Below are 22,638 nucleotides of genomic sequence, written 5' to 3' on the forward strand. Positions count from 1 at the left end.
TGCGTTACTGCAGCTTGTACTGTGTTACTGCAGAATGTACTGTTACTGCAGAATGTACTGTGTTACTGCAGAATGTACTGTGTTACTGCAGAATGTACTGCGTTACTGCAGAAATTACTGCGTTACTGCAGCTTGTACTGCATTACTGCAGCTTGTACTGTGTTACTGCAGAAATTACTGCATTACTGCAGAATGTACTGCGTTACTGCTCGCCCACGTACGTCTACTGATTAAACCCAGTTGCTTGGTGCTGTGTGTGGGCGTGGCCACGCTGCCACGGCTAACAGCTACACAGCTAACGAGTACACGAAGGCTAAAAAATGTCCATCAGCATCTCCCGTGAACCTCCTACATGTTTCCATGACGATAAACTAAATAAACGCTCTCTGCCGCATCAAGCGCTGCCACCATCAGGCCACACTGAGAACTGCAGCAGCTTCACTGAGGTTTAACTGTCTTTATGTCCTCCTCTATCTGTGAAGGAGGCGCAGTCGACTCTGTGTGTGTGCGTGTGCGTGCGTGTGTGTGTGTGTGCGTGTGTGTGTGTGCGTGTGTGTGTGAGAGGAAGACTGTAACTGGCTGCTGATTCAGCGGCTTCCAGACGAACAGTCAGCAGCACGACATGTTTATCTGCACACACACACACACACACACACACACACACACACACACACACACACACACACACACACACACTCACTAGCAGGTCCGGATCCGCCTCAGCAACAAAGCTGTTTTGCTTTGATGAACTGATCCGACCAATAAGGCGTCAGCGGGTAGTTGTTCGTGGCTGCTCCTTTAATCTGCTGCAGGCTTCACAGCTGATCTCACACACACACAGACTCACACACAGACAGACACATGTATAATCCCTGTGTGTGTGTGAGTCATCTAGCTGTGTGTGTGTGTGAGCTCTCCTGGCTCTGTGTTACAGCTCACTCGTTGATCTCAGGTCTGTTTCAGAGCAGCCGTCTGCACGTGCTCATTGGCTCTCTGTGGGTTCCACAGTGACTCTACCTGCCACTGACGTCCGCTGCACCCTGGTGACCTCTTCAGGGTCAAGTTTAGGTGAACATGGAGCTTTTTATAAACACGGGTGACGTGTTTGGAAGCATGAGGTCCTGATGGGGTCTCTGTGGATCTGCTGGATGAAGGCTGAGCTCGGACGCACACAGTCACCAAACAGACGCACATTAGAGCTGCTCTGTTTTACAGGGGAGGTCAGGCAGGTCCACACTGCCTTCGTGTCCTGTGGGAGAATTGAGTGCTCTGCAGTGTGACTGCAGGTGTGTGACCCACATCCATGAGTTTCATTTACAGAGTGTGTGTGTGAACGCTAAGGGTGGTGTGTGCGTGAGGGCGTGTTTATGGATGTCAAGTCTGCACAGCAGGTCTGACCGCCATCTTTAAACCTTCTCTGAAGCCATGCTGACACAGTCCTGTGTGTGAGCTGTGGGCAACCGCTCCCACACAGGTACCATCCAATCGGAAGAAGAGCTGTTCACATGTGAGCTCTTCACACAGGTGTGCCCTGAACACAAACCGCACAGACAAAAGTGTTTTCAGTGAACGCAGACAGAAGCTCAGACGGCTGACAGAGGGGGCGTGAGTGAGGGGAGGAGAATCAAACCTGCTGTTGCAGGTAACCGTGCACGGTAAAATTGATGCTTCTGAGTAACCACAGGTGCGGGGGGGGGCACTGAGTCTCATTTATTTAACATGAACATAAAGAGAACCACGGCGGGGGGGTTGACATAAACAATGGTCTGAGATAGTCACAGGGAGGAAACACCTGCACAGGTGTCTCAGGACTTGTACCGCCCACTTACTGCAGCACGCTGACCATCTCTGTTCATCAGCTGACAGGAAACAAAGCTGTTTACAGCAGGTGTGGTTTCCATGGCTACCTGTTCACAGGTTGTAGTAGTCTCCTCAGGATCATTGGCTGTATCCCAATTCAGGGTCTGCAGCCTCAACGGTCCTCAAGGGCCGCGTACTCAAAGACCGCTGAGGCCGGAAGTGCGAGGCTTGTGAAATGGGACGGTCTAGCCTCCGTCGCGCTGCCCAGGTTGCCTAGCAACCATGATAGCTGGAAACGTGTGGTTGACAGAAATGAACGAGAACACATTTTGTTCGTTTGTTTGTTTCTACGTGAGCTTTGTGTGATTTAATAAGTATCTGAGACTGAGACCACAAGACTGTAAATCATGATTGTTGGGCTTCATTTCTGTACTGAACAGTCATTTAAGATTAGCTAGTACATAACAATTAGCTGATGTCGTTCATGAGACTAAAGTCAGTGTAAATATGAGATGGCCAATATTATAGTTATTATATTAAATCATTATTAGTTATTACAGCAGTGAGTTTGAACTCTGTGTCAAATACTGAGCTTCAGTAAAGATTTAAGTTGCAGTTATTTATATTTCCTGTCACCTTAAATCTTCACTCAAAGACACTCAAGTATCTTTTACAGTGTATCTATAGATGTATTATATATATAAGAGACAAATGTCGTTCCTTCAGTATGCTGGCATTACTAAATTTGGCTCAATGCTTACATACATGTGTAAAAAGAAAATGTGCGAGCTGTGGTAACTGTGTCTGATAGAATGAAGAGTAGACTGATGTATGAAATATTCCTTTATTGGGTGAGAAAATCAGACCATGTCATAACTGCTTTAAGTCATACAGAATAGATATCAGAGCCTTAAACAGGCTGACTTCTGCTAAATGGGTCAAACTGGGCAGAAAGTCTACAAACACATAACATCCTTACAGAATATGATGTAACACTATAGATCAACTTAGCTCAGAATATATAAAGCATATAAACAATTACAGCAATATGATGCAACACACACAGCAGTGCTACTAATCCAAAATACTCAAAGCTTCATAGAACTGAAACAAACATTTATTTTTAGCTCCATTCTGCTGCTGATACATACTTTAGGTTTCTGAACATTAAACTTGTTGCTGCCTTTCATAGTGTGTAACTTGAAGGCCCTGAGTACTTTCTCCCACACTGAAAACACTGGAATGATAAAATTATTTGAACATTACCTAATAAGACTGATTCAGGACAGACAATTAGTTATTCTAAACTTTCCTAGCAGTCCTTCACAAACAGGGAACAGTCTGTCTATTCTCTCCATCTGTCAGCTGCTGCTGGCTCTTCCTCCTCCTCTTCCTCACACACTGCTGAGTTTGTCCTGGTGGATCAATAGGGGTGCAAAGCCTCACAGATGATGTGCAGCAGTGGGTCCCTCAGTCTGTCCTCACTCTGGACACTTGCAGTTGTCACACATGGAAATCAAATGTGTGATAAGCTGCAGGATTCAAACACAAGTGTGACTTATAAACACATGTTCATACTTTTATTCCACAATCAGAGAGAAAGAAATAGAGAGAGAGTGCAGGACAGACAGACAGGTGACAGTCTCAGGTGTATACACTGCTACACAACAGCACCAGAGAAGGAGGATTTAGTGTTTGTGTCATTATGAGTGCTAAACAAGAAGAGTTCCCAGATGGTACAGTAGACACATGTGTGACTGCTGTGATTAAAGCATCTTTCTTTCAGCTTAACGAGTGAACCGTCAGCTCGTTCAAACACACGTTAAAGTCCGTTTGGCTCGACACCACCGAACAGAGGCAGCAATATAACATAGCTAACATTAACAGTGCAGTGAATCCTGCTTGTGCCGTGATATTCAGGACTGCAAACCGAGCAGCATCACTGACTTTCAGCTTGTTGTGTTTGTGGATATATGACTGACTTTAATTATCCACATTCTCTGTAAGATTAAGGTCGACTATTGTATTATTATATTTTAATAGCTTTAAAAGCAAGTAAAAGCTGAACGTACAACCATCACTAATGGCAAATAACTTTGCCGACATGTGGCCAACAGTAATGTTTTAATGTTCCTCATTATTAAACATTTTCACATAAATAAGTGACATAATATTCACTACTTACTTTTGAAAGTTTACTCTTCGGCTGCTCCGCTTCTGCCGTCTGCGGCAAAATTATCCACACCGACTGCCGCGCTATGAATTGTGGGATATATGGGACCGCGAAGTCTACGCCGCCACATCCTTAAAATTCAGGGAAATGAAGGACGCATTTGAGGGCCGCATTTCGAGCAGCCTTTGAATTGGGACAGCTTTCGGCGCGCCACTGTGCCTTAAACCCTGGATTGGGATGCAGCCATAAACTGCTTATTGTTTCAGGGTTTTTAATCTCCCAGAATGCTCTGCTCCTTCTTCTTCTTGGTGAATTTTGCTTTAGAAACAGAATCGACGTGGGATTGTTGCTTGTGCCTGACTCCGTCTGCAGCTTCCTGCTAACGCTTGAAGTGGGGAAACTTGGGAGGTTTTTACTTTGAAAACCTGGCATTGCTGAGCATCCTGTTTATTTTATAAAATTAAGTCTGACCTTTTGTTTTGCAAAATTCACATATTTAAGGCATGTTGGTAACAGCCAATAGCTAACTGAAAGCTTTTATTTTGAAACTGTGAGATTTTCCTCCATCTCCAAAAGTTGATTCTGTTCATCTGGATGTTTTCAGTGGGAGAAACGTTTCGTCACTCATCCAGGTGACTTCTTCAGTCTCAGCTGACTGCAGGTTTCCACAATCTTATAAACAGGACATTTGCATAATGACATTGTTCCTTCAGTGGGCTGGTTTCAATAGTTCATCCTATTGCCCCATCCTCGGGCAATCTGGTCATTAAGTCTGATGTCACTAGCCGTGTCTTGGCCTAAACTCCGCTGCAGGTCCATATATCAAACGATCACTATGGCAGTGGTCCCCAACCTTTTTTGCGCCACGGACCGGTTTATGCCCGACAATATTTTCACGGACCGGCCTTTAAGGTGTCGCGGATAAATACAACAAAATAAAACTAGTACCGGTACCGAAAAAAAGAAGATTTATTCATAACACACGTGAAAAGACCAAGGAAAGCCGAGTAAACGATAAAAATGATAACAAAATAACGCTGAAAACCGATAAAAACCCTGAAAACTATACATTTCACACCTGAGCCTCAACTCTCGCAGCCCGGTACCAAACAACTCACAGACCGGTACCGGTCCGAGGCCCGGGGGTTGGGGACTGCTGCACTATGGTATTATGAGAGTTGAAAAACTGTCTAAATCCTTTCATCTTTAATAAAATGATCAGCGTTCTGCTCTACCAGGTGTAACAATTGAGTTTAACATCCAGGCATCAATGAAAACGGAATTTATGACATTTAACGGAGTTAGAAGTTAGCAGGAAGTTAGCTCACTAGCTTCTATCTAACTACAATATAGCATATCCTGACTGCGGGGTTTTGGAAACAAATTCAAACGTACAGCTCTGTTATCACTTCCAACATAAATGAAGACAGAAAACTAAACAGCAGTGACGTTTGTAGGGTTACTGAAGTTAGGCTAGCTGGTATATAATGATGTGCTACGTGACCGCTAGCGACACAGCTATGTTAGCATAATATAAACAAGCTAACTTTTTTTCCACTCGATAAAAGTTAACGTGAGTGTTCTCGGTGGTCAGGAACAAATGTAATCGCATGGCAGGATGCTGTAAAAGGGACCAAACTTCAGCCAGGAGAACAACTGAGATAATCCATCCACAATACGAGGTTAGTGATTCATATACTGCTGCATGGGCTGGGCTGTAGTTACATCCTAAGGTTTTAAAAACTGAGCTTAAATAAATGATTAGCGGTAATAAAAGCCGAGGGAGGTCAACAGTGATCACTGACTGTTTTAGGAGCTTTTTGAGATTAAATAGAAGAAAATACATAACATTAAACATGTTAACAACACAAAAGCCATATTAAACGCAGACTACTTTAGGCCCGGAAGTAGGATTCGCCACGTCATCACTTAACAATCGGATTGAAGGAAAACCGTCCCAGGTCTTTTATTTTGGAAACCAGACAACTTTCTCTGCCTTCCTGTTAGGGCTGCCACGATTAGTCGACTAGTCACGACTAATTTAATAGTCGACGCATCGTTTGAAGCTTTGTAAGAACCTGAAAGACGCAGGAATAAGTAGTAGGATTTAAGAGTGTAATAACGGACTGAAACAGAAGATGGCAGCACTGCATGTACAAGGATGCCAGCTGCCGTTAAACCCCGAAGAAGAAGAAGAAGCTGTGTCCCAGAATTCATAGCGCAGCCCAGCTCAGTTTCCAACAATGGCGGCAGCTAATTAGTTTTAATATTACTCTTATTATTCTTTCTGGGTCACAAAATAAACGTTTAACATATTTTCAGGCGAGAATGTAGCTGTGTAAACCTCAAATATCTGCTCAATTTGTCAAGACACCACATATTTTCAAAAGCGCTCCGATGTTTTCGGAGACGTCTGTTACCCACTAGCTCGATAGCTAGCCGGGGGCAAGGCTCACTAGAGCCGTGAGAACACCGGACTCCCAGCAAATCGTTTTCAAACCCACCGCCGTCTTTCACTATTCAGGTTAAACATGATATATAAGTCACTTAGATAACTTAAAAATGTTATTGTTTGGCTTTATTTAGTATTTTATTTGTTCCTGAGTAAATCGGTTTGGCTGAGATTAAAGTTATAGTTTTTACACAGCTGAATAAACAGCTGATTATCAGAAGTGTGAGATGCTCCAGAATTTACTCCGGTGTCCTGTTATACTTTAGATAGCAAGGAGTTTATTAAACTTCACCGAAACAATCTGCAAATTTCATTAAAATTTAATAAACTATCATCTTGTCTTTATTTTTAGTTAGCACAGACCTTAAACACTTAAAGCTGTAAGCTAATAATAGTTATATAAGAGCAGATGCTGCTGGTGCAATAAGCTGTACGTTTTACATCCAATGAATGATGATCTGATTAGTCGACTAATCGCAAAAATAATCGGTGACTAGTCGACTATCAAAATAATCGTTTGTGGCAGCCCTACTTCCTGTGAATGAGTGTTTTGATCATGTTACCTGGCCGTGTCATTGCAGGTGTGTGGTCGTGCTGCTGAATCCACGGAAGAACAAACAGCATCACATCTTCAACAGCTCCAGGTAAGACTCCAGCAGCCAATCAGATCACACTTCTTGTCTGCTTCTGTAAGGAAAACATGGAATAAAGACCGTTTCCTGTTACAGGAAGGCAATCACGACGCTGGCATTTTCGCCGGACGGGAAGTATGTGGTCACAGGAGAGGTAAGCATGCCACGACAGCGCTCAGGTGTTCACCTGGTGCCTCAGGTGAGAGATGATGCTTATTTTTTTCCTTCTTGTCTTCCACAGAGTGGTCACATGCCGGCGGTCCGGGTCTGGGAGGTATCAGAGTGCATTCAGGTGTGCGAGCTGCAGGAACATAAATATGGCATTGCGTGCGTGGCGTTCTCTCCAAATGGGAAGTACATTGTCAGCGTGGGCTACCAGCACGACATGGTGGTCAACGTATGGAACTGGAAGGTGACGGAGGCGTGGCCGAGTGCACCTGAGAGATGCCACCTGAGAAAAGGTCTTCGTGCTCACCTGCTGCTGTCTGTCCGTTTCAGAAAAACGTAGTCGTGGCGTCCAATAAGGTGTCCAGCAAAGTGACCGCCGTCTCCTTCTCGGATGACAGCTCCTACTTCGTTACCGCTGGAAACCGACACGTCAAGTTCTGGTACCTGGACCACGCCAAGACCTGCAAGGTTCCCGCGTGACCGCCCACCTAAAGATTGATTGGCTGGGACTTCCTGTGCGGTTACTGATGGTTTCTGTGTCTGCAGGTGAACGCCACCGTGCCCTTGCTCGGGCGCTCGGGACTGCTCGGCGAGCTGAGGAATAACTTCTTCAGTGATGTGGCGTGTGGGCGGGGCAGACAAGCCGCCTCCACCTTCTGCATCACCTCCTCCGGCCTGCTGTGCGAGTTCAACGACCGGCGGCTCCTCGACAAGTGGGTGGAGTTAAGGGTGAGTGCGTGCGGCCTGATAGCAGGCGTCTACACAGTGGTCGCGTGATGTCACTGTTTCTGCTCTAATGCTCTGCTTCCTCCTCTGCTTCCTGCGCAGAGGGTCGACTCTGTCGCCGTAAGTCCTCGTCCCACCTCAGCCCGCCGCGAATACATCCCACACACACACACGCCGCCACCAAACGTGTTTACGTTGTTTCATTTCAAACTCTGCCCTTCACCACAGCTCCTCCCACCACAGCAGCTGACTGTGTGACATCATTATTAATCACAATGTTCATTTGCTATCGATCCTCTCTGACACGGCGCCATGGCGGCTGAATGGCGAGGAGCGATTTTTACAGCAGTAAAACGTTTCTGGTGACAAAGATCAGACACACCCACTCCCTTCATCTCACCCTCATTGGTCAATTTCAAACGAGGTCCACGTTTAACTACCTCATGGCTATAACATCACCACACCCACTCTGGCACGTTACCCTCTCCATCGCAGCACCGTCCTGCACTGCAGTAGTATCAGCACTTTAGCGTTAGTACTGCAGTATTACTGCATTCTGTCACAGCTCAGGTGGAGGTGCGTGTACTTACCTGTCCGTGTGTCCTCAGACGTCTCAGGCCACCTGTCTGTGTGTCACTGATGACTTCATCTTCTGTGGCTGCTCCGATGGGACGGTTCGAGCCTTCAGCCCCGCCAACCTGCACTTCCTGTGCACCCTGCCCCGGCCACACTGCCTTGGCGTTGATGTCGCCAGTATGGTGGAAGCCAGGTAACACACACCTGTACCTTATTTTACTACAGCTTACTGTAGTCGGTATGTAGCCCCACTATAGTGCACGTTAGCCCGTAGTAGTCGTCACTGAGAATGCCGTCGCCATGTTTAGCTGACAAACACGTGTCAGAGGTCACATGGCGCCAGTCTGCACATCTTTGTTTAAACACAGAACAGGAAACCTGGTTTTTACTTAGAGCTCAGCTGATCGTGGAAACAGTTTCCATGGAAACCGCAGCTCTCATTGTTCTTCCTCTTTGTCTTCGTCAGTCAGCTGTTCTCCTGCAGGCCGGAGTCTCGTTACCCAGACACCGTGGCAGTGACCTACGACCCCGCCAATCGCTGGCTGTCATGTGTCTACAACGACCACAGCGTTTATGTTTGGGATATCCGCGATCTCCGTGACCCCCGCAAGGCGGGAAAACTTTACTCCGCCCTCTATCACTCATCCTGTGTGTGGAGCCTGGAGGTCAGTGTGCTGGTTTTACTGATGTAATGGGGCCTTGCTCATACATTGAAACCGTGGGGGCGTAACAGTGTGTCATCGATGTCTGTGTTTGTGAGGATATTTTGTGTGGTTAAACCTGTTGTTACTGACCTTGGTTTTAAGTTGGACAGTGATTTTAAATTGGACAACCAAATCAGAGCAGTGGTGAAGTCCAGTTTTTATCATTTAAGGCGACTGGCAAGAGTAAAATCTTTTCTTTCGAGGCAGCACCTTGAAACAGTGATCCATGCTTTCATTTCTTCTCGCCTGGACGACTGTAACTCACTTTATGTGGGGGTCAGTCAGTCGTTGCTCTCACGTCTGCAGCTGGTTCAAAATGCGGCTGCACGAATCCTAACAGGAACTCGAAAAAGAGAGCATATAACCCCCGTGCTAGCCTCTCTGCACTGGCTGCCTGTGTCTTTTAGAGTTCATTTTAAAATTCTTATGTTTGTTTTTAAATGCCTTCGCAGTCTTGCCCCGCCCTACCTATTTGAGCTTCTTCATCCCCACACACCCTGTCGGTCTCTCAGGTCAGCTGACCAGCTGCTCCTGGAGGTACCGAGATCCAGGAGGAAGCTCAGAGGGGGCGGGGCCTTCTCTATTGTGGCTCCAAAATTATGGAATAATTTGCCCTTGCACGTTAGAGAGGCCCCTTCACTGTCCACTTTTAAATCACGTCTTAAAACCCACTTTTATTCCTTGGCTTTTAACCTCAGTGAGACTTAGTTTCTCTTTTAATTGAAGTAGTTATTTAATTAATGATTTCACTCTTCTTTTATTTGGTTTTTACTTATATCTCATGTAATTTTATTTTACAGTTCCAATGTACAGCACTTTGTGTCAGCTGTGGTTGTTTTAAAGTGCTTTATAAATAAAGTTGATGATGATGATGGTTCTCAGACTGTCAGCAGCTCAGACTCGGCTACTCGTTGTGTAGTTTTGTGTCGGACGTGTTCATACTGCCAAACAAAGCTAACGAGTGTGCTACGTCACAAACAGAGCACAGCCTGGCCTCGGTCACGCCCTCCCGACAGGTTAAAGTTTATAGACGTGTGTCGTGAAGCTCAGCGTCTGAGGGGAAACGGGTACAGGTGTGGTGCACAGGTGTGAGCTCTAACCTCGGTAAAATTTTACTCTCCAACCACACTCTGAGCTCTGTGAGTAAATCATCCACCAGGCGGGGATTACTCTGCCTCCAGCTGTGCCGCCTCCACCCAACAGCAGGACCCAGAGTTTGGACAGTAATCCAAACTCTGGATTACTGTGCGTACAAAGTCTGCTAACCTGTGTCTCACCTGTCACTGTTGTGCAGATGTACCCCGAGGGTGGAGGAGAAAAAGGAGGAGGTGGTAAAACGTGCCTTCCCCGCGGCTCCTTCCTGTCCTGCTCCTCAGATAACACCATCCGACTGTGGAGCATTGACGGGCACAGCGCCCTCCACAGGAACATCCTGAGCAACGTAGGACAGCACGCACCTGCACATCGTACACCTACACCTGTGCTACACTGACCTATGGCCTCTGTCCCCGCAGGACCTGCAGAAGGTCGTGTACGTGGACGACAACGTAACTGGCCTCCTGGACACGGAGAGCGTCAGCATTGCTGCGGGTACGGAGAAGGCGGGGTCATCGGTGACAGAGGGGCAGCAGGTGGACCAGAGCAGAGCGGGCATTAGGACCCTGAGAGTCAGCCCCGATGGACATCACCTGGCCTCTGGAGATCGCACAGGGATCCTCAGGTGAGTGGAGGTGGGCAGGTCGCCACGGAAAAGGTGCGTGTGCGTTGGTGTGACGTTGGTGTGACGTCGGTGTGTTTTAGGATCCACGACCTAGACGGCATGGAGGAAATTCTGAACGTTCAGGCTCACGACTCCGACATCCTCTGCCTCGAGTTCTCCAAACCGGACACAGGTGAGAAACCATCCCAGACCAGTGCGGGAACACAACGCAGCGCTGGAAACAGTTCAGTTTTTGAAGACAGTTTAAATATATCCTAAAGAAAAGATATAAATACTTTAAAGATATTTTCACTCTGTGAAACTAACGCTGTGCTATAAACCCAACATCCGTTTTTATTCCCTGATGGAAAACTAAAATATTCCATCACCGCTCTTATTTTGAAATGGGTTTTATTCATAGCTTTATTGTAAAAAATGTTCTCCTCATGCTAATGAAGCCTTGAATGTACAGCCAACGATTACTGAAAGGACCCCTTAAAGAAGGGGTTCCAACTCCAGGCCTCGAGGGCCGGTGTCCTGCAGGTTTTAGATCTCACCCTGGGTCAACACACCTGAGTCCAGCCTCTGGACACGAGGTCATTCAGCCATTTAAATCAGCTGTGCTGAATCAGGGACGCGTCTGCAGGACACCGGCACTCGAGGCCTGGAGATGGAGATGGACACCCCTGCCATAAAGGGAGGAAACGTAGACGCTTACGATACCTGACATTATCCCCGCCCCTCCCCCTGCTGGTTTGACTTGATTTTGAAGGTCAGAGCTCAGTCTTACAGATTAGTTGTCCTCTGACTCGAGGTCCTTTGTTTCTCTTCCTCTTGGAAAACAAAAAGCTCGTCCTTTTTGCTGAGTCGACATCTCTTTACAGGAAGTGATGCCACTGGAACTTGTTAAATTGGTATGTGTGTAATTATGTGTTTCTGTGGTTGTGAGTGTTCCTTTCTGACTTACAGCCGGCTCCGTCTGTGGTTTTCAGTCATTTTGGACCGTTGGTGTCCCTGCAGAGAGAATTTCCTGTGTTCCACCACATAAACCTGCAACATCCAACTAGCAAGACTGACCTCAGATTTTCAAAATAAAAGTACTTGTGTTTCTGTAAATTGGCCCTTATTTTCAGGACGCATAAAAGTGAGGTCATTTTGCTGTGTGTTTGGTTTTACACCATTTTCTGTTTTGTGTGAAAGGACGCTCTAAAGTTATAAAGAGAGTGGGAGAGTTTTATCTGTGAGAAGAGCTGCTGACATAAGCTAATGTAGTTAAAGTCAGCCGTGTGCTTCCATGATTTACACCCACACTGTGCTCGTGACTTTACCATCGCGAGCGGCTAAAAGCAGACGCTAACGTGGTGCAGTGGTGGCTGGGCCGCAGCGTATGCGTTATTTTTGTGCCACTATTCTGAGCGCATGTAAAAAAAAAAATTTGCAGGTGCACACACGTACACACACAATGTGTTGCTCGCGCTCTCAACATTTCTGCCCGTGTGCGCTCAACTCTTTCTCTACACCGTTATATTTGTGCCACAAAACCAGCCAATCACAGACTTGGATGCAAAAAAATCTGAGAAAATCAAAACAAAAGGGTTGAGCACGCACAGGCAGAAATGTTGAGAGCGCGAGCAACACATTGCGAGCAGGCGCAAATGCAAAAACTGAGCGAGAGGGGCTGCTGTTGTGTGTGTGTGTGTGTGTGTGTGTGTGTGTGTGTGTGTGTGTGTGTGTGTGTGTGTGTGTGTGTGTGTGTGTGTGTGTGTGTGTGTAATAGCAAACACTGAAATACAGTTTTTGCACGCAGCAATGAATTTTATTCACTCAAATTCTTTTCTTTGCTGAAAATAAATTTCTCCTCAAAATGCAACACTTGCACCTGCAAACTTTTTTTTACGTGCACTCAGAATAGTGGCACAAAAATAACGCCATAGCAGCGCCGTGCTGGCCTTCAGACATGTCTTCATCCTCCTCCAGAGGTTCATTAGATTATTGGAGTCACACAGATGAAGCCACAGCTGTGTGTGTGTGTGTGTGCGTGCGTGCACCCGCCTTGGCGGTTTGTGGGGACTCTATTTTTGACTGCAGCGAGGCATTGGGGGAGGGGGCGGGGCTCTTTTGTGCTTTGAGTCAGCTGATTACAGCAGGTCCTTTTAACACCGAGATAAATATCAGCATGAAAATGTTCACTCAGACTTCCTATTGGCTTGTGTGATGTGATGTCAGACAAGGAGAAATGCAGGTTAGCGATAAAGGGCTAACGTTTCCCTCAGCTTTGTCTTGTAGGCGTTACGGCGATCAGACCGTTCACCGTTGTGACACTTAAGGGCGTTTAAAGAGAACGTTGGTCCAACCACATTTACGCGTCTCTCTCAGGTCTCCAGTTATTGGCCACGGCCGGCCGGGACCGTCTGATCCACGTCCTGGATGTGGGCAGAGATTACAGCCTGGTTCAGACTCTGGATGAGCACTCGTCCTCCATCACTGCCGTCAGATTTGCTGGTACTGTCTGACCTTTGACCTCTTTTACCCTCTACCCCTTGCTGCTGTAAGTTTGCTGCTAGCGTCTAACCTGTGATGTTCTTCTTCCTGTCTGTCAGCCAATGAGGGGAAGGTGAGGATGATCAGCTGCGGCGCCGATAAGAGTGTCTACTTTCGCACGGCTCAGCAGGTGAGACAGAGGCCCGTGTGAGTACACATTAGTACTTCTGAACATATTAATAGTACCTGTAGCGGAGTAATAGTACTGCTGAGTGTCGCGCTCGTGGCTCCGTCACTGATCCGAGGTCAGTTGAATGCAGTTTTCGTTCACGTGTTTCCAGGTGAAATGATGTAAAATAAACTCCTTCTGGTACTTCGTGGTCATGTGGTGCTTCCTCTTCTCTCTGCTCCTCCTCAGACAGGGGAGGGATTGGAGTTCACGCGGACGCATCACGCCGTCAGGAAGACGACGCTGTACGACATGGACGTCGAGCCGACCGGGACGTACGCAGCGGTGGGCTGTCAGGACCGCAGCATCAGGTAACGGCCGACCGATGAAAGGTTGTGACCAACTACAACTCCCATGATGCAGTCTGCCTGCAGGCGTCCAGTCAGTGATCAGCAGAAGCCGTTTCAAAGCTGGAACTGAAAAGTGACTAGCAATCAGCCAATCAGACGCTGGATGAGCCTGGACTTTAATCCACCTTTAGCTCAGATCAGTCAGATTACCCAGCAGCCAGTGGGAGTAGCAGGATTAACCACCTCCTCCTTCTCTCTGGGTTCTTTCTTCCTTCTGTATGTTTACAGCACCTTCCAAAGTATTTCACATTAAAAGCAGCAAACCCAGAGAAGCAGAAACCAAATGACTTTCACATTAAAAGCCCCACTTTTAGGGGAAAGGCTTCATGTATTGATTATCTATCAGTGGGGACGATCCGACCAGTCATGCTGCCCCCTGCACTGGTGTTTCCTGTTCCTGTGAATGGTTTTGATGGGATTAGTTCAGAGTTGACTTGTTCAACCTTCTGCAGCTCCAAACGGAAGCGTTTCTCAGCTTCGAGCTGGTTTTCTGAACATACCTGCGCGTTGTGGATGTAAACACATGAATGTGTACAAATACACACGGGTGTATCACATGTTTGTTTGGATTTAAACCTTTACTGGCGCTCCCATTCACTGCCATGCAAACTTCCGGCAGCTTCCTTCCTGCTTTAAGGTGCGTTGCTGCCACCTTATGGCTGTAAGTGTCATTACATCCAGGAAGTAGTTTTATTTTTCTGGTGAGGTCTGTGGCAGCTGGTCTCCGGTCGCTTCATCCCCTCACTTCCTGTCTGTGGATCATGTTTTTAGTTTGTAAATACTGCTGCCGATGATGATGATAATCACGATGATGGTGGAGTGCTGTGTCTCACCCTGCAGGATCTTTAACATCAGTAACGGGAAACAGAAGAAGCTCTACAAAGGCTCTCAGGGCGAAGACGGGACGCTCATTAAGGTCAGAAAGGTGTGGGTACCATGATGATGTTTCCATGGGAACAGGGACATACAATAACCGACTCCTCTTGCGTCCTCAGGTGCAGATAGACCCGTCGGGGCTCTTCATCGCCACCTCCTGCTCAGACAAGAACATTGGCATCTTCGACCTGTACTCAGGAGAGTGCGTGGCCACCATGTTCGGACACTCGGGTCAGTCGCCGTCAGTTACAGACACGATTAATGACCGCTGACAGCAGAGCCAGTTCTTTCAAAGCTTTATTTAAAACCAGAGCTTTTACACACGGCTGTGATTCCAGTAAAGTTATTTCAAATCTGGCCCTTTTTCTTCCTGTTCCAGAGATCATAACGGGGTTAAAGTTCAGCAATGACTGCAGACACCTGATCACCGTGTCAGGAGACAGGTACGCCTCACCTGAACCCCCCGCACCCACCCACAGCCCTCCACACCTTTATTAACCCTCTGGGTTTGTTCAAAATCACGACCCTTTCAGCTTGTTCGTGGCCAAAAGTGGCCACCAACAGATTAGGTCTGTAATTTTTATTATTTTTATGTTTTTTTGCCATTTTTTCTGCATAAAGCTTTTAACTAACTTCAGTTCTTGTCATAAATATAAAATAATTATTACTTTTTAACCCTTTAAACACCAGTTTGTTTGCCCACTGCACTAGCTGGAAGACAACCTCAAATCTCGCAATTTTATATAATTGCATTGCTACTGAAATTTCTTGTATTATTAATAGTAGAGTCTGGGGCATGTAATTGATTCACATCAACACTGATTATAATGCATTGTTATTTTTGTGCATAAAAACTCCCTCTCAGCTTGTTCGTGGCCAAAAATGGCCACCCCTTGTTTACATTTACAAAATGCTATAAAATTCATATATATTAAGAAAAAATTCCACTTTTTTTTACTTGAATTTTTAGATTAGCATCAGTGCTGTTCATGATAATCTAAATTTTATTCAAATCCGGAATTTTAACCCTTTAAATACCAGTTAGATCACATAATTGTAATGAATTAAATAGGAATAAAAGCATAAAATCCCCATTTTTTTCTAAATAATACATGCAAACTGATTTCTTTTCTAACCATGGTGGAGGTTAGATGCGTAGCAATAATTAAAAGTATCAATGAGTTTTATGCATCTTTGTTTTTTTGTGCAGTGACAGAAAAACAACAAAACTCCCTCTCAGCTTGTTCGTGGCCAAAAATGTCCACCCCCTGTTTATGTTTACAAAATGCTATAAAATTCATATATATTAAAACATTTTCTACTTTCATTGACTTGATTTTTTAAAACCAAAATATAATTCAAATTCAGATATTATACCCTTTGAATACCAGTCAGATTATGTATTATTATAGTAAAAATAGTAATAAAGTTCACATTTTTAGCATATGAATGATGAAACCTAATATTTTTTTTTATCATCATTGCAGGTCAGTAACAGTGATTTATTTTTACTTTTTTTCTTTTTTGGAGGGGGGGGGGGGGGTTGAATGGCCAAAAAGAAAATCACACATGGTGTGTTAGTGGCCAGAAAGGCAGTTTAATGACCAAATAACCACTGAAATGACCAATAAAATGATTGAACTTTATATTCCAGTGTGCGTCTGTGTGCATCTTCATTAGCAGCAGGATGTACTAGCCACAGTAGAGTGGTTTTTGTAGGCACACTTTCTGCACCTGGTGCAAGGGGCTGCTGTTCCAATCCTGGAGGTGCACCTTTTGCACCTTCTTCTCATTTCGTTGGTGGGGTGTGGGTCACACTCTGGGTCACACTCTGGTTCAGACTACTGTATCTTGAGATCAATGGCAGAAGTGGCTGAGAATCAGGGACAAGGGTGTCTTGCAGTTGTTGAGGTCACCAGCATGTGTCCCAGCTCTCCCAGGATCACTCTTCATCTGTAGGTTGTAGAGGACTCCCCCACTTCAGTGAACTTGTTTCCGGTGGGACAAAGGCATCGTATCCCGAGACATCCAGGAGATTGGAGAGAAGAGCCATCAGCCATCAGTTAGTTTTCCTGCTACAACTCGAGGTGCCAACACCCTCTAAGTTATCCAAGCAATATTTGTGCCTATTGTAGTCCAGGATTGCCTCTTGCTTTCACGCATCCTTTATTCCCCATCACTGACTGCTGGTTCCTTGTGTGTTGCTGTCAAATGAAGCACATTCCTCCGTTGCTTTGGCATGTGGGATATTGCTGTGGTAGTTTTGGTGAAGCCAAAGACAGACAACAAAATCTTCCTCTGTTGCAACTGGAGGAGCTGGGGAGGAAGCTCTGGGCCAGTTTTCATCTGAGGAGTTCCTCTGCCAAGGTGCCCGAAGGAAAGACGTTGTCCTCGGAGCTCCTCCGTCAGTTGGAGTCTGAACCCCATGCCTTTTTTTACTTCTTGAGAACTTCCAGTGTTGTCATCCAACATGCTATGTATTGCTTTATTCTGGTGTAGGCTCACATCTCCACTTCATCTATAATCCTCCAATCCTCACACCTTCACCTCCCGTGTAAGGGTGCACAGCAGCCAAAAGATCTCCTTTGTTATAAAAAAAGTCAAAAGTAGATCTCAGGCTGCTAATGCAGGAAACGGCATACAGGGTGACTCCTGGTTTGATACCAGTGGGTACTGGATTGTAGAGCAGTCTCTCTTCAGTTGTGGGACCCACATGGTTTTCCTTTCACGAGGGATCCACTCAGTCACCGGCTCCTCGGTCTCAGAAAATGCTCCTATGTTCTTTTCCATCAGCTGCTTGGCCTCCACCTCCATGCCCCTCGACCCCAATCCTCCCCCAAAGAAGAGGATTCAGGCAATGGCTAGTACTCAACATCAGTGGTGATGCAGTCAGCCTCTTTGGAGATTGTCCCCTCATTTTCTGGAGAGGAAGTTTCTTCATCTTGGGCAGATGTCTTTTCTTCAAGGACAGAGGACTGCTTGCTGTCCTTGCTCTCTGACCATCATACAGACAGTGCTTGAAGCAGTGATGACTTTCTTGCCATATAGCCAGAATAAATGATTTCTAGAGTTAATATTTTGGGTATGGTATCTTTTATGAAAAATACAAGAGTAAAAGTGCTTTTAACATGCGCTTCAAAGCTAAGTTTGACTGGGAACCTCAAAGCTCATTGTAATGTAAAGCTATGTAATGTTTGATGCATCATTATTTATTCCAGTCTATCTTGCAAATACATGTTTGTGCTGCAATGTCATGCACAAACACAAACTATTAGATCCTTAAGACCAAACCTATGTCAAAATTGTTTCATTATTCTGGTCCATTGGAGTGTGGTAGGCCATCAAAGGCTGCTACTAGAAACTCTGAATATTACATGAAATCGCTTGATTGGCCAAAAATGGGTAAATGATGTAATTTGGTAAAAAACATTAAAAACTACAATTTTTTTTGTGTTGAGTTCAGAATGAAAGCAATTTGACCTAAATCACATGATATAGTACTGTCAATAACAAGGACTCAATAAAGGTGGTTATAATGGGTTTCAATTGGCCAAAAATGGCCACGATAGAGTCAAGAGGAACAATTTGGTGTACAGTGAATATTATTGACATTATTAAGGAGCTGATGTTGAAAATTAAAAAATCTGAGAAAAATACACACCTGTGGGAAGTTTCATTCCATTAACAGAACAAAGATGGTTGAAAAAAGGTCACAATTAGGTTATGGTTATGGTTATGTTTAGGGTCAGGGTCAGTGTAAGCGGCTAGGGAAAACATTATGTCAATGAGGTGTCCCCACAAGGATATAAATACACACGTGTATGTCTGTGTGTGTGCGTGTGTGTAGCTGTATCTTCGTGTGGCGTCTGAGTCCAGAGCTCACCATCAGGATGAGGCAGCGTCTCGCTGACCTTAGACCCCCCTGCAGCAATCCCAGTTCCCAGAGTGCACCTCAGCAGCGAGCCGTGAAGCTCAGGTAAACGTGATGATGATGTTCAGACTCACCTGAAGAAAACAAACCAAACTCTGCGATCAAACGCATCCATGAAAACAAAAAACCTGACCCACAGTCAGCCTGATTTAAAATAAAATAACCTGCAGTGAGCTTGACCTCTGTGACCTCTGTCCTGAATCCTGGTGTGAGGTCACATGGTCGCGGCTCTGCGTGCTGACTTGAACTTAAGTGTTTGTGCGGCAGGGAGGCGTCAACGACTCCTGTGGTCACCATGTTGTCTGACAGTGACAAGGAGGAGGAGGAGGGGGAGGAGCTTGGCTGTCCGTACTCGGACACAGCAGGAAATGTGCAACAGGAAACAGGTGTGTTAGAAACTGAATGACTCGATGGATTTGTCAGAGGTCAGGTGACCTTTAACCTGCACTGACAACGTTTCTTGTTTCTTCCCCTCAGAGGCGTCTGATGAGGTGTACAGCAGCAGGAAGGTTGGTGCATGTGACCTTTGACCTTTAACTGATTATTTCATTCTGTTTCGTTGTTGGGATGAAACAGCTCATTAAATGGTTTTTACCTGAAGGGGGCGCTCTAGCGAGTCCGTCCTCGTGAGAGAGAGTTGTTGTTTTTTTATATATTTGTAGTTTTCATTGGCGATCTTGTACAAAGAATTTACAGAAGGAACTTTACAACATGCAAATAGCCAACAGAATTTCAATTTCTCAAAACTGTAGTAAGATGTAAGTAATAGTTCCCAGTTGTATTTCTCTAATATATTATTATCATGATTATTATGATGATGTCACCCTGGTTGGGCGGGAACCCTGTACCAAAAGCAAACCATCTTAGCATCAATTCTGCCTTGTTAAGCTTGTTCTCTCGGCACACCTCCTTCCAGATCTTAAAAGTTGATTTTATCCAGGGATCATCAGGATCTTTCAAACGCGACTTTAGTTTACCGTCTGCTACTATGGCTTGGATTGGAGGGCCATTAGTAGCTCGTTCTTCTGTGTCTTTCCACCGAGATTTAAACAAAGAATCACATAAACAAACTCATGGCCGTAGCCGGGCAGAATAATAACAGTCCTTCAGACATGGTAAATATGGACTGCCCCTGTCCTTTGGTAATTGTAGTGTACTGTACTGGGTTTTTTCCCCAACCATAAATAGCGGGAAACTATCTTGTCCCATTCCACGAATTGTTGTTTCGGGATTTCAGTGGGGAGAGTTTGGAAAAGATAAAGCAGGCGTGGTAGATCGTTATTGATTCTGTTCATTAGGCCTAAAGCTCCACCTCGTTAAATCCGACTTCAGATAAAAAGATAGTTGTTTTTTTTTGTTTGTTTTTTTTAAAGTATCTTAAGCTCATCGGCAAAATTTGCATTTACATATTTATGTCTAATAAGCTCTATGACAGAAACAAGTTAAGCTCCTCTAATAAACATAGTACGTATGTAACAACAGGTGTGACGTTAGAACGAACACTCAAATGTATAACAGACAGCTGCTGGGTTTGAGAACTGAACTAATGTTTAAAATATGATCTGATGATGTAACCCAAGCAGATATTTGAAGGGCTTCTGTTTGTGACTCAGCAGGATGGGGGCTTATCTGGGGCGCGACTCCCTCGCCGGCGCTGGTCCAGGAGGATGTGCGACGCTGACGGGGTTCTGATGGTGAAGTCCATGCTGGACCTGAGACTGCTGGACTCTTTCTGCCCCGACAAGCAGGCGGAGGTCAGGACACTCAGAGACACTATTCAAAAAAAACACCCGCAAGTGATTAACTAGCATTAACGGTCCTGTTTATTCTGTGAAGACACGCCCACTTGATGTTAGCCACTCCCACTGCAGCAAGATGAGGAAGGGTCAAGGTGCGGAGGAGCTTCACAGGACCAATCAGGAGCTTGGGAGCACCATCAGCCTGCAGGTTTGTGTATGTCAGGGGCGTCTCTCACTGTGATCTGGGAGGGGCGCAGCTGGTAAAAAAAATTAATAAGCCCCTCCCCCACACTCTCTCTCTGCCCCACACCCTGTTTCTCTCTCACTCACACCCTGTCGCTCCCACACGCTGGTGTGGGGAGAGAGACAGACTCCCACACCCTCTCTCTGCCGCACACCCTGTCTCTCTCTCGCTCCGCCTCACCCTTCCTGTCTCCCTCCCTTATACAGTCACACACTTCCTGTCTAACATTAACACTCCGATGGATTCAGTATCTTGCCCAGTTATACTTGGCGTGCAGACTGGGATTGAACCACTGAGTAACAGCAGGAAGTTCTTCGTGGGTTTGATGCTGCTTTGTGGCTCCAGCTCTGAAGGGCACTGTGAGCTGAACCTTACTCAGATGTGTGATGTCATCCTGTACATACAGGTACACAGACCAGAGTTTATCCTCCTGTCCAATCAGAGCGCAGACAGAGAGAACCCAGTGCTGTATCCGGACCAATGGGAGGACAGAGTGAGCCTGGCAGGCAGGTAGGACTGCTTCCTGTCCTGAGAATTCACAGATGACGTTAGCTTTTACCAGCAAATAAGCCCCTCCCCCTGCTGTCAGTGAGTTCCAGGTGAAGGAGGCGTGTCCTGCTGCTGAAGGTGCACGGCCGGACAAACCGAGTCCCGACAGCGGCTGCTCGCTGGGATTCAGCTCCAGACTGTCGAGTCCCAGCAGACCTGCAGGATACGGTGAGATGCACTCACCTGTCTGTGAGCCGCCTCGCTGCTGCTTCCTCTCACCTGTCTTTATCAGCCCAACCCTCTTCTTCTGCCCATCAGACTCGGAGCCCACAGAGCTTCTCAGCATGGACGGAAACTCCTCTGAGCTGGAGGACGAGGAAGACAGAGGACCAGGTGGCGGGGAGTGCAGGAAACCCGTACCCCAGACTCCCGACCAGGAGGCGTTCCTGAAGGAGCACTTTGTGACGCTCGCTGACCTTTCTGCCTCAGGTACGGCGGCAGAGCTTAGCAACTGATTTCAGCATTTTTCCTCCCAGTCCTAAGCGACAGGATTTGAATCACAGCAGACTCACCTACACCTGAACATGTGACCTGTGTGTTGACAGGAAGTCCGAGCAGAGCGTCTCACAGCTCCAGTGAGAGTCTGAGCATCTCGTCCAGGTTCCTCACCCAAAGCACAGCCACAAGGTAGGATTACCGTCACACACAGGTCAATAATTACACACACACACAGGTCCATTTAAACCAAACTTTATTGAAAAACGATAACAGCTTCCTGAATGCAGACGTGCAGCTCAGCTATGGGACAGGAGAATACTTGTTGTAGACACAGTGTGGCCTGAACACTGACTCTGTGGGGTCTCCACGCACACGTGTGGTAGATCACTCAGACCTTTTTTCTCTCGCTCTCTCAGCCGGACCGTGCTTCCTCTCCCATCTCGGACCTCGGGGGCTGGTGCGGGGGAGCCAAAGACTCGTCCGCTGGTCTCCGAGGTCCGACCTCTGATGGAAGAGAGCCAGAGGCAGGACGGGAAGGTGCCGTGGACCCAGGACCAAACCCAAAAACAGAACCAGGCTCAGGCCACCTCATTTCAGGACCAAGCCCAGCCTCCCCATGGTTCAAACCAGCTCCGCATCCTAGAGGAGGAGACCCCCTCGACCCAGCAGGTCCACCGACCCTCCCCGCTCAAGAAGAAGGCCCAAACTGCAGTGGAGTGCAGGAGGAACCAGGGACCGACAGCCCGGGCTGCTGCCTCCCATCTGAACTCTGCTGGACTTCGAAAGGCTCAGTCAGTCCACAGCCTGCTGACTGACACAGGTAACACTCAGATCACCACACAAACAGGTAAACAGCACAAGAACCAAAAGA

The 22,638-nt window shown here is 46.3% G+C and overlaps 1 protein-coding gene across 4 annotated transcripts in view; it reads left to right on the top strand.

The window, feature by feature from the left end:
* Positions 1–22,638, top strand: part of mapkbp1 (mitogen-activated protein kinase binding protein 1) — a 31,638-nt gene that overhangs the window by 4,947 nt on the left and 4,053 nt on the right. For 2 of the 4 annotated variants that reach the window (XM_085392543.1, XM_085392547.1), the window contains exons 3-28: positions 7,007–7,069; positions 7,154–7,211; positions 7,299–7,469; positions 7,556–7,693; positions 7,772–7,954; positions 8,560–8,720; positions 8,994–9,192; positions 10,526–10,672; positions 10,746–10,951; positions 11,032–11,123; positions 13,307–13,432; positions 13,531–13,601; positions 13,830–13,951; positions 14,831–14,906; positions 14,986–15,097; positions 15,246–15,309; positions 18,714–18,842; positions 19,065–19,183; positions 19,275–19,306; positions 20,411–20,551; positions 20,634–20,744; positions 21,187–21,290; positions 21,370–21,497; positions 21,588–21,758; positions 21,875–21,956; positions 22,151–22,587. In XM_085392543.1, coding sequence (XP_085248669.1) covers positions 7,007–7,069; positions 7,154–7,211; positions 7,299–7,469; positions 7,556–7,693; positions 7,772–7,954; positions 8,560–8,720; positions 8,994–9,192; positions 10,526–10,672; positions 10,746–10,951; positions 11,032–11,123; positions 13,307–13,432; positions 13,531–13,601; positions 13,830–13,951; positions 14,831–14,906; positions 14,986–15,097; positions 15,246–15,309; positions 18,714–18,842; positions 19,065–19,183; positions 19,275–19,306; positions 20,411–20,551; positions 20,634–20,744; positions 21,187–21,290; positions 21,370–21,497; positions 21,588–21,758; positions 21,875–21,956; positions 22,151–22,587 — 3,443 coding nt within the window. The remainder of the gene's footprint in view (positions 1–7,006; positions 7,070–7,153; positions 7,212–7,298; positions 7,470–7,555; positions 7,694–7,771; positions 7,955–8,559; positions 8,721–8,993; positions 9,193–10,525; positions 10,673–10,745; positions 10,952–11,031; positions 11,124–13,306; positions 13,433–13,530; positions 13,602–13,829; positions 13,952–14,830; positions 14,907–14,985; positions 15,098–15,245; positions 15,310–18,713; positions 18,843–19,064; positions 19,184–19,274; positions 19,307–20,410; positions 20,552–20,633; positions 20,745–21,186; positions 21,291–21,369; positions 21,498–21,587; positions 21,759–21,874; positions 21,957–22,150; positions 22,588–22,638) is intronic. The other 2 variants (XM_085392545.1, XM_085392546.1) reach the window with 2 other exon arrangements.

This window comes from Rhamphochromis longiceps, linkage group LG19 (genome assembly GCF_057381845.1).
Source record: "Rhamphochromis longiceps isolate RC_006_pf linkage group LG19, R_longiceps_female_GT1.1, whole genome shotgun sequence".
In the NCBI taxonomy this organism is placed as follows: Eukaryota; Metazoa; Chordata; class Actinopteri; order Cichliformes; family Cichlidae; genus Rhamphochromis; species Rhamphochromis longiceps.